Source organism: Corylus avellana, chromosome 4 (assembly GCF_965113065.1).
Source record: "Corylus avellana chromosome 4, dhCorAvel1.hap1.2, whole genome shotgun sequence".
Lineage (NCBI taxonomy): Eukaryota > Viridiplantae > Streptophyta > Magnoliopsida > Fagales > Betulaceae > Corylus > Corylus avellana.
Window position 1 is genome coordinate 31228339 of NC_142493.1, and position 12331 is coordinate 31240669.

Consider the following 12331-nt stretch of genomic DNA (forward strand, 5'->3'; position numbering starts at 1 on the left):
GCTAAAACATCTGAGTCAGATCAAAAATAAAAAATACAAAGCAATAAATACATACAAATATTTTTGAGTTAATATTGCCAAAGAGAGCAGAAGCATTTTGGGTGCTTATTTTCGGTCTATATATATATATATATATATATATATATATATAAGATAAAAAAAGAAAAAGAAAAGGGCAATAGAGCAGAGTCAATGAGTCATTGAAGACTAAAACCAAACACCTGTCGAGTATGTACCCTGATGCTGAAAACTGTATCGATGGATTTGTTTGTCTTGCAAGACTAAAAAAGGATATGTTACTCTATAAAGGGTAGTGGGATATAAATTTATTTTATAATTTATCTGCATATAGTTATTGTTAATCTAGGGAGGGACCACATGCCTCTAGAAAAACAAAGAAAGTCGCCAACGAGTATCACCTCTGATGCTCAAGCAAGTGAAAAAATGGCAGAACGACATAGTATTGGGCTATTGGCTAAGGATTAGAATGAGTGTATTTTGATAGTGTTGTGCTTTTCTTTTATTTATGAGTTACGATGGGCCCTTGGGGCCCAATCAATGTTGGCTTTCTTGGGCCCAAGTAATAACAAGTTTTTATCTCTTGACTCACTTTTATTTTTCTTTTCGCTTGTCTCCCCAAAACCAGCTTATGTACATGACTTTCTATATGTTTCTCTCTCTCTCTCTCTCTCTCTATTGTGTCGTATACTTTACCCCATCAACTTCTTGATCCCTTTTATGCTCCTCCACTAGGAGAGGTTGTACTGTGTAGAGATGCACATTGAAGCATAGATGTATGGTTTTATGGGTACCCATGATCTGAAGTCAAACCCACCTAATTCACTGATCAACCAACTTGGATTTATATTTGCCCAAGCTGCCTAGAATGGACGGCCGGGATTTTCTTGGTATTCAAGATCAAATGAGAATCCTGACAAGGATTTGGCATAAAAAAATTAAAAAAAAAAAAAAAAAAATGGTGTGTTACAGTTTTTTCAATGTAGTCTCCAATTATTGTCAACTTCAGAAAGAAAATGTAAATCTCCAATTACATTTTTTGCTGTTGCATTGTTGGAAGAGTTTATGCCATTTCAATCCTTAGGCCTATTCCTTAATTATAGAAACCAACTTTATGTCATCTTTCAAAGTGTTTTGTATTGAAGATTTATCATGTCAGCCATCATTTTCTTGAGTTTCTCCAACCTCCACCACCATAGAAATATACAAATGATGAATATATATATATATATACATATACATATACATATATCAAGAGGGAGTTTGGAATCTCTTGATATCAAAATCACTTGCAGTGGCAAAAGAAAGGTGTGGTGTTGAAGTAAAAAGCATAAAGCCCCCTCCCACCAAATCGAAGCCCCACATAATGACAAATCAAGACTTCCTACCCCAGTTCCAGGAATCTTTGCATTATCAAAGCATGACATATTCATGGCTTGGCTTCCTACAATATTTGTTTAATCCTTTGAGAGCTAGAGATAATGGGAGAAGCAGGAGCCATGAACCACGTCTTGGCTGATATCTCCCCTGCCTTTCATTTTAACTTAATTTGACCCAAAAAAGAAAAAGAAAAAAACACCTCTCTCTTATCATGCTCACAAACGAAATCCCACTTCCCATATTCAACAAGTTTTTTTTTTTTTTTTGATAAGTAAAAAGTAATATATTCAACAAGTTTCTGAGAGCAACTTCTCAACTTTATCACTTCTCCATTCATAATAAAAATTAAATGACAGCACGAAAAGGAAGATTAAAGCTCCTTTAATTTGTTATTATTACTTGATTAGTAATTATACCGTTGCCCCTTTGATCAAGTATTACTATTTCTTTATGGTCATATAGCATTTACATCTCACTCTGATGTCCAAAGTTTAGCTAAAATTCTAGCTTTAAAATATATATATATATATATTTTCTATATTAGCTACCTACTTTTTCAAAACATCATATATTTCACTCTCTAAATATTTTTCAGCTTTGCTAAAATCACACACACACACACACACAGATATATATATATATATATATCCTTACGAGTTTTCGAGTGGCTTGGCCCTTGAAACCCATGGACGGAGTTAGCTTTGAGTTTGGGGGGACCAATGGCCAAAAAATATCTTAAATTATTTTTTTTCTTGTAATTTGGGGGGGGAGGGACCAGAGCCACTACCGGTCCCCCCCTAAATTCGTCCTTGCCTGAACCACCTCAAGGTATTTATTTATTGAAAATTTCAAATTTTTAAGGGTATTCAAATAAATTTAGTTTCTAAACTTATGTTATTTTTATCATTTTACTTTGTTTTAATGATTTTGACTAATAGAATGGGGTTTTTGTAACAAAATGATAGTTCAATACAATTGAGTGTGATACTTCATGGAACAACTTTAAAAGTTTAAATTGCGTGTCAGCTAATGATAATATATAGGTAATCAACCTTTTTTTTTTTTTTTTTGGGTGGTTTGGGGGAGTAGATTCAAGGTTATGCAACCACACATGACACATGCATGAACTAAAGATCTACATGATTCAATGAAACTCTCTAATGTTACAAAAAGTCGCTTTAACCAAATAATGGAAGGCTTAGGAAAAATAATGGAAGATCACAAACCTAACTATCAATGAATTTTCTTCCCCTCTCCGCCTCTCTCTCTTTACTTACTCTCCTCCGGTCCTCCTATCTATCTCTTTTTGTTAGTTTTTCAAACCATCATCTTCCACCTTTGCGGTTAATGATTTTTGTTAACCGCATTTGCTTATAGTTACATGAATAATGGTTAGCGGTTAGTAGCGTTTAATAGCCACCCGCTTGAACAGTCTTAACTTCATATGTCTATCCCAAGTAGCCCAACCTTTGGACTACTTAACAATCGGCATTTTTTTACTACCATTTTCTTGGCCCATTGGCCAAGAGGGTATTGGCTTAATCCAAAACTAATAATAAAAGAAAAATAAAAATAAAAATAAAAATAAAAAAACCTAATTTCTACCTAGACTTGATCTCAGAACTTGCTGCACAACTCAAGTGTGATGGTTGGTGGGGACTTGGGCTTTCTCATCCATGGTTAGTTGCAGACACACCATGAGATAAGATGTGTTTTGTTATAAGAATTTATGGGTGGACTAGTGGAAATCTTTTTAATATCATTCATAGTATTTGGGACCCCCATCATCCCCATTTGATGTGATTACTACTTAATTGCAACAAAGTATTGTGATTATGTTAAAAATGGTGTCAAATCCATTTCACAAAGTAATAATGTCTCTCCCTTTGCTGATGTACACAATTTAGGTGAAAATTGATCTCGTTGCTTTTAATGAGGGTCGGAGAAGTTGTTTTCATCTTCTTTACATAATAAACAATTGGACCAAACAGTTCCCAAGTACACAAGAAATTGAAAGAAAGAAGCAAACAAAACACTCTTGTCATCGTTGTTTGGCTGCAAGTGCAAGCGACATTAAACCAAAAATGTCTTCAATAATAACTGCAACCTGAATTTGGCGAATGATGTCTTCCCTAGTGGCTAGTAGAACGTGGATGAAAAGAACTAGTTTGTGCCGTGTGGGGATCTAACTCGGGGCAAATTTCCTCCTCTTTCTTGATATTCTATCTAACAATTTAATGGTGGACGGACAAAATGTCCTACAACTTGTAGGCCTAAGGGGCTTCGATTTAGTCACCAGCAGGGCCACACCAATGTTGACTGCTCCTGAGCCCCTCAGGCTAAACCATGCCCTAGCCTCTCCCATGGTGCTATGTCCCTCTCCATGAATAATTGCTAGAACCACTAGGTCTCCTTTCACCATAAAGAGAAATGTGACACCCAATGGCACCCAAAAAAAAAAAATAAATAAATAAAATAAATTTATTTTATTTCTTACCCTTATTATATGTTGCTGGCTTTCCATAAACAGCCCTTAATTGGGTGATCTTTTTCTATAGCTAATTGTTGTTTACATCAGCATTAATAATGGCCCTTCATGTTCTCCAACTTCTCCAATTGGCATTATCTGCTAAGGTTTGAAATTTTGCTTAGCACTTGTTCATTATTATATTCTTGCAGTTGCTTATAGCGGTTAAGTTTGAATTTTGATCGATTGATGGACCATTTATGATTACCACATGCCCACCATGGCATTTTATAACCATCAATCAGTAAAGTAAGCATCTTTTCTATCCCCCAATAATTGACAAAATTGATTGGAGGAAAACATTGGCCCAAGATTTTCATAACATATTTTTAAGACAGCTTTTAGCAAAACTTAAAATATTAACAAACAAGTCAGAGAATAGACTACTTTCACACTTATGTCACATTACAATAAAAAAACATCATTTGGAAATTTGTCGCTTGTTCTTAGAGCATGTGATACTTAAAAATAAATAATTATTTAAATAGACTAAATTAATTAATTATTATTATTATTTTTTTTTGGAGGGAGTAGGATGTTAACAAACTTTATTCTTTGGGATGGCAAATTCAAAATGTATACAAATATGTACTGAAGAAAGGGACGGCTTAATGCACAATGTCAATGTCCTTTCTAACCAATAAAGATGGGTAACCTAATTAGGTTTTGTCTATTGCTGACGAAAGAAGTGTCTTAATCAAATGATAGAGGATGAAAAAAATCCACTTGTTTGGTAGTGATCCACTTATCTATAATGACTACTGAGCTTGCTCCATTGCTTTTTTCTCCTCTCCTCTCCCCTTATTTATTTTTTTTTTTTTAAGAGTCAATTAATATAATTTTTTTTTAAAAAAAAAAAAAAATTTCTCAAAGGTTCCAAACATGATGAGCATCGAATCCCAAACCTCCATCCTAAATAAAAAGTATTATTAGGTTGTAGAGACTCATTCATAGCTTAAACTCCACAACTTGTGTTCTACCTAAAACAAAAAGAAAAGAAGAAAAGAAGAAGCTATCTACTCATACTGTGAACCACAAATTATTGGAGAAGAAAGAGAGAAAAACTTTGGCAAATAAGCCAACAAACAACTGCCTTCCTCAAAGGACAAACCGTCTCCATCCCTCAAAAGGGCCTTTATTAATATCACGCTGTCAAGAACAGTGTCTTCTTTCCTTGTCAATTATGAAACAGTGACACTTTTTACGAAACCCCCTTTAGATTCTAAGAAAATGAATCCACCTGCTGCTCATCTCTTACTATTTTGTCCTTATGGTCAGCGAAGGAATCTAAGGTGTGAGATGAACTCCATTACCTTGAGCCTTGAGGAATGTATTTGGATTAAAATGGGTTTTTGCATGACTCCATAATTCCTTTGTATGGCGTTTGCAGATTAGGCTGGGCCATCCACCATGGAGCCCAAACCAGAGTTTCGGCCCACTAGCCACCAATAACAAAAAAATAAATAAAAGAAAAAAGAGAGGGGTTTGCAAATTGCACCAAAGTTAGGAATTAGCATACCTATAAACTGGAGTGAGTGCAAACGCCGCACAAAATCTGCATTTTGTACTGGATCATTTCATCAACTAACACCAAAGACAACTTTATCAGCTCATCTAAGAGTTCTTCAAAACAACTCAATTAGTAAAATTTCAGTATTCAAGGTATAGGAACACCCTGCTATGCATCCCAAATGGCACTTTTAATCTCCAGTCCTTCTGTTTACGGCTTAAAGGTCTACCTTTGCTTTCGGGGTCCCTGTTTGCCTTCACATTTGCCAACTTCCACACACAACTCTCCGATTCTGTTTCCATGGAATCCAGCATAAAGACACCATCCTTTTCTTGACATTTACACTCCACATCTACATAGCATACTCTCATAGGCTTGTCTTTAAAGCGATCCAAATCATCTGGTACTTTTAGTATCCTCTCTGCCCCTGGAGATGATACCTAGAAAACAAGACAAAAGGGTTTTTGATATATTATCGACGAAATAAAAAGTTTCATCAATCAGATAAATCTTTATGATATTATCCAAAACGTCAACTGCCTAATGATTAAAGCCTCATATACAGACTACAGAAGAAAGCTAGCTGTTCAATACCTCAAGAGCCAAATTATTAGGTATTTTTCCAAGTTCTCCAACTTCATCCAATCTTTTCTTGAATTCTTGACTGTAGCTCTCAAGCTCCTCCATGTTGGGACAACCATATCTGAATATGGAATCAACATTGGTATCTTAACAAACCATAGAGATTCAAATAAAAAGAAATATACATAATAAAATTATGTAAGATGTACCTTTCTATAACTACAGGTACCAACTACCAACATAAATAGTGTGGAACATTATGAAACACCATAGTCAAATATAGATAGGGCAGAGTGTCCTTGACTCAGCATTATAGCACATAGGGCTTCGGCGCAAGAGCAAATTAACAATCAGAAGAGCTTATATTTTGACCATAGGGTATGCTATCATTTAGGGTTCATGGGAAAATGGACTTTATTGAAAAAAGGAACTCCTTGTAGCTACTGAAGTTGCAGAATATTGAATGTAAATCCACTGCCTTAAGGTTTTGATAAACAAGAGCGGAGATCTTACTCATTTGACAGTTTATCCAGTCTCACATAAACATATCCACGAGGAGTCGTCTTGAAAGCATAGAGCTTCATGTCATCACCAAATTGCAACAAGACGTTGCGGGCAATAGAGAGAACCGATTCACCCCACAGGACACCTTGCAAAACAACTCCACCACCATCACCTCCATCTCCAATCTATATATATGAGGGGACTTTCATCAACCAAAATGTAGATTGGTTTAGCTGAGATGGTTTAAGACAGAATATTGTACCTCAGGCTCGGCCTCATCCTCTTCTTCCCATCCATCTGTGGATTCTCCTTCTCCAATTGTTTCACCTGCAAATAAAAAACAGTTCAGCAAAGATAGAATCACAGTATCTATAGTGAATGAAACAAAAAGCTGGAGCTAAAGTCATGTTTGATACATGGAATGACTATTCCATTGGAAAAATGGAAGCTATATTAACGAAAAGAAATAGCTATTACTTTTCGATAGTTTGGTTGTAACACAGGAATAGTAATAGCTATTCTTATTCCATTGTTTGGTACAATGCAATACACTGGTAAATAAAATCATATGATAATTAAATTTCTTAAAATACCCTAAAATAAAATTTTAATTTACATCACAGAATAGGAAGTCATCTTCTCTTCCAAATCCTTCAAATCTCTCTGTGTCTCTCCCTATCAGGAGACAACGAAACAAAGAGAAGCCAAAAGTGAAACCCATGTACTAATGAGAACAGGTTGCTTCCGAATTCAGGATACGTTGGATGCTGTGGATGAAGGGACTGATGAGAAAGCCCAAGTTTAAAGACGAAAAACTCCATTACAATTTCCCTACAAAAGCACTACTATTTTGCCAGAGGACTCAGTGGCTGAAGGCACCAATTTGAAAGTCCAAGTTGCAGTGCTTAACATGATTTGAATTGTCAAAAAACAAAATAAGTGCTTCTGCAATTTAAGTACTTCTCAAGAAAGTCAGTGGCATTGTAGTGGGGATAGCTTGTAGCAACGATGTTGGGCTGCACAATGCATCTGTGAGTCAATAATCACAAACACAGAGATTTGCCAACAAACAACAAGAATCTTGAGAGAATACACACAGGTAATTCATTGACATCGATCTTGGCAAAGATGACGTCGGAGATCTTGGAGGCCATGGCATGCACAATGGGCTCCATGAACTTGCAAGGCCCACACCAGGAAGCAACATAATCGATCACCGTCGAGATCCAACACGAGCGATAGGAATGTTGTATTTGATTTGGGTCAATGGAGGGCTTTTGAGTGAATTTAGGATTGATGTGCTATTCTCATGGCAAAGGAATAGCCATTCCTGTGGAATAGCTATTCTTAGAAATAAAAAACCAACCAAACAATGGAATAGATATTCCATAGAAATCACTATTCCATTCCAAGGGTCTATTCCGCATGCCAAACGTACACTAAGAAGTAGGGGTGTTCGTGAATCACAAGCGAACTCAGGATCGACTCATATAAGCTCGACTCGTGCTCGACTCAATTATTAAATGAGGCGCTTCCACAAATCCTAACTCAAATATTAAACGAAGCAAGCTCGGCTCAATTCGGTTAGGCTCGTGCGCGCACTCGTATAAAGCTCAACTCGTATATTTTTTTATTAAGTAACTAACAATATATAGTCAATATTACTCAGTAATAACAAATATACTATATAACTTATTTTAATTTATTATTTATATATATATAATTTTTTTAACATTATTTTCTCTCTCTCTCTCTCCCCGTCTTTCCATCACTGATTCTCTGTTGCTCGTCTTCTTCACCCAAACAAAAACAAGCTTTCTCCACTTAGTCGTGATCAGAGAGAGAGAGAGAGCAATCATTAAAAAGACCCAGATTCAATTAGAGCAGACCCAAACGAAAGAAAGAAGAATCAAGCAGAAACTATTGAGAGAGATTGAGAAAAGTAGAAACTATTGAAGAATCAAACAGACTCAAACACTTGAGATCACTACATGTCTGGTGAGCAAGAGTGAGAGAGTGGGAAATGAGAGTTGGGGTGGAAGATGCACTGTGACTAGTGAGGGAGATTGAGAGAGAGAGAGAGAGATGTTGAAAAAAAAAATTTTTGTTAGGGGCGTTGTCCCACTACAGTCTAAATACAACATGTTAACTTGTCCCACATTGCTAAGAAAACACCAACCCCCAAGTTTGCTTATCTATAAAATGATGCATATCCTCTCTCTTCGAAACCAAGTGCCTTGTTGTATTGACTTAGGCTCCCTATTCGGCTAGCCAGGCTAAGCTATGCAAGCTGGCTTTTTGAGCAATTTAAGAGTACTTGAAGTTTAAATTTATATATTAAAAAAAAACATTAAATATAAGAGCCGGCTCGCAAGCTGGCTCAACTCGAGCTCGAGTAAAATTTAAACAAACGAAGCCCGAACAAGAGAAGCTTGCTCAGGCTCGGCTCGTTTACACCCCTGTAAGAAGTTTAAACAACTAATTTTGCTCATGAAATGTAACTATCCATCAAAGGAGAGGATTACAAATCTCAGGAATAAAAAACCAAGCAAACAATGGAATAGATATTCCGTAGAAATCACTATTCCATCCCAGGGGTCTATTCCACATACCAAACGTACCCTAAGAAGTTTAAACAACTAATTTTTCTCATGAAATGTAACTATCCATCAAAGGAGAGGATTACAAATCTGATTCCAACACTGAACTTTCTAAAGAAAAACTACAACCATTGAATCCCCACTCTATGTAGCACTAATGTGTAAATATTAATGAACAGTGTAAACATTGAGAAATATATCCATGGAACCAAACAAAATTGGTCGATTTCAAACCCTTCAATTAAGTTAATAAAGTAAACATGTATTATATATATATAACTTCGAGAATTTATGTTTCAAGGAAAACAGAAAAAAAGTAATTAAATTACAAGGCTAAAAATATTACATTTAATAGTATAGCATCTTTAGAAAGTCCGAAGTATGTAACTCATAGCATAGTGTCACGGTAAATCGACTGGACTATATTTATCCAGAGTCACAGAGTCTGACACCAGGGCAATTGGGACTGGACTTTGATCAAACACCGGAACAATGTCCCAATCAGAAACATAAAACAAGGTTACTGAGTCGGTTCCAAGTCCTCAAACTATTAGATCAGATTCTACTGATATTCAAAAGTCAAACAATGCCGTTGCACAACAAACCTCAGGAGACAAAACTTCTCATGATAAGGATAGAACAATCTCAAAATCAACAATTGAAGTGTAGTTTGTATGCTATCATTAGATCTGTGTAGCTTGTATGCTATCATTAGATCATTCTGTTGTAATTGATATTTTGAATATGTAAAACAGTTGTACACGGTTGTAACAGATATTGCAGCAACTATTATAAATGAAAGTAAAGCTCTCAGTGAGTATCACGAGAGAAACATTTCATCAAACATATTACACTCATTTCCCTTACACAAACCCACCAAACAACGACCCAAAGCAGCATTTTTACTCCCAATGAATTACATACGAACGCCAGTGCTCTGTCTAGTAGGAAGGGAAAGAAACCAAAAGGACAAAAAATTATAAATTCCAGAATTTCTGAACCCAGAAACTAAAAAAGCGCAGTCGGCTGAATCTATCAAACTACTAGGCTTGCTTGGAGTTCTGGAAATCAAGGGGGCACCAACAACAATATTCAAACTCTCATTTCCCTTTGTTTTCGGCAATTATCTTGGAAACCAAAACATTGAGTAGAGAAACCAAAAAAAAAAAAAAACTGCGTGGAATGTACACGAAGAAACGTAATACGGTTTAATCATTACAAATCACAAATTGAAAAAGAAATACATGATTTTTTATTCGCCTATAAGTTTAATGGAAAAGCTAAGAGAAACAGGTAAATAGATGCTTACATTGAAATGGGTCTTCTTGTTCGTTAGCCTCGACATCAATATCTTTTTGTTCTTCGGAGGAGGAGAAGCTGCTGGTACTCACAAACCGAAGAGTAACAGCAGAAGAAGAAGAAGAAGAAGAAACTACGGAGGAGTTGGGTTTACGAGGGAAGCCAAGCAAACGAGAAAGAAAAGGGTTTTGGAGGGGCTGTCTCTGGGTAGAGAAGGATGCTAAGAAAGAAAGCCTTTTCTCCACATACGACAAAGATGGGGAGGAAGAGGAAGAAGAAGAGGAAAGCGACCTGCCAGTACTGTTTAGTGCAGCCTGAATGGTCCTGCCTTTCATTGTTGATTCTTCTCACTTCCACTTCACTTCTCGGCCCCTCTGCTCTCGTAAGCCCACGCTCTATTACTATCGCCGGCGCCGCGGCCGCTAAGTTGTGCTGTTAGCCCTACTTTTTTTTTTTTTTTTTTTTTTTTAAACAGTTCAATCTCATTCATTAATAAACGATCATAGAACTTAAACAATATAAAGCAAAGTCGTGAAGCAACCATAACCGAAGCTACAAGGTCACAAGTGTCAAAGATGACGTATTACATTTCAGACTCATACAAAATCCGCTAACCTATGACTAATTTTTAAATTAAACAGAAAATCTATCCCAAACAAATTCAAACCAATGCATAGATACCTCTTATTCCTCGGCTGTTATTCCTCAACATTGAAGGCAGATAACCTCAAGCCAAAACTCATCATCCTTGACCCGAAAACAAGGATAACGTTCACATCCACAACCCAAAGGTCTGGACCAAATCAACTACCTCAAAGGGTATCAGGCGGGCAGATCGAGAGAGAGGACCGAACATTATTACAAGCAAAAATAAAATCGATACATGGAAACAAAACAAGGTATAAAGAACAAAAAAAAAAAAAAGGAAAGTGAGACAAAATTACAGGGAAATAACTAATAGAAAAAAGCACACTAAGAGGATGACAGCAGCCGAAAAGAATAGCCGATCGCATGCTCCCCGGAAACTGAAAACGGAAGGGGGTTGGAAGTTCATCGTGGGGGGGGAGTGTGAAAAAGGCCCAGCAGAGGGTGGTGGGCGGCGAAGCAGGCGCGGAGGAGATTGGCGGCGCACTCAAACGGAACGGAAAGTTTGAGTGAAACCCTATGAGCATCACCCACAAAGAGTACATAAACAAACAGAAACAATAAAAGCAGAAACAGAAACAAACAAACACAAACTCAAGCAAAAAAACAAGAAAAATGAAAGAATACAAGAAAATAAAACAAAGAAACAAGAAACCCGAAATGGAAACCATGTCGGGAAGGAAGGTTACCTGGGGAAAATGGCCGGAACGCGAAGAACCCAGACGGAGTCGAAGAGGACAAGCGGAGGGGCGAGCGATGACCTGGGTCCGGTAAGGGCAGTAGATCGGGCAAAGAACGGCCGATTCAAAAGCCTAGAGCAAAAAAAGGGACCAAAGGAGGGGGGAAGAGGCATAGAGGAAGGGAAAGGAAAAAATCGCACAAAAAGTTAGGGGTATTAGGTAAATAGGCTAGCTCGCTAAGAGAAAGATGGCGATAGGAGGGGAGGGGGGAGCCGGGAGGCAAAGAGGGAGAGGGGAGGAGGGTCAAAGGGGGAGAGCAAAGGTTCTCCCCCTTCGACGGCGCTCTCTGCTATAGATGAAACCCTAGCAGAAAGGGGAGGGGGAAAGACGGATAATTGAGGTGACTTTTTTTTTTTCTTTCTTAGCCCTACCTAGTACCTACCATTTGTTGAAATATTTTCAATATATATATTATTTTGTGTCTTGGGAGCAACAAGATCATCTCCCGTTCATTTTGGACTGGAGAATATCCAGTTAATGGTTAGAGAGATTCTGAGGCTATAAATGAGACATCTGTTTATTAACA

At 36.9% G+C, this 12331-nt stretch overlaps 1 protein-coding gene across 2 annotated transcripts; it reads right to left on the reverse strand.

The window, feature by feature from the left end:
* Positions 1-4813: 4813 nt before the first annotated feature.
* On the reverse strand, positions 4814-10834 carry LOC132178657 (uncharacterized). 2 transcript variants are annotated; one of them, XM_059591139.2, is made up of 7 exons: positions 10431-10834; positions 6784-6848; positions 6531-6706; positions 6030-6138; positions 5665-5875; positions 5445-5509; positions 4814-5363 (listed from the first exon to the last, which is right to left on the reverse strand). In XM_059591139.2, the coding sequence occupies exons 1-6, from the start codon at positions 10753-10755 to the stop codon at positions 5445-5447; spliced, it is 951 nt and encodes a 316-aa protein (XP_059447122.2). In that variant the 5' UTR covers positions 10756-10834; the 3' UTR covers positions 4814-5363. The 2 variants fall into 2 exon arrangements, with proteins under 2 accessions (XP_059447122.2, XP_088371506.1); XM_088515380.1 differs by having other exon boundaries at positions 5445-5875.
* Between the last annotated feature and the right edge of the window lie 1497 nt (positions 10835-12331).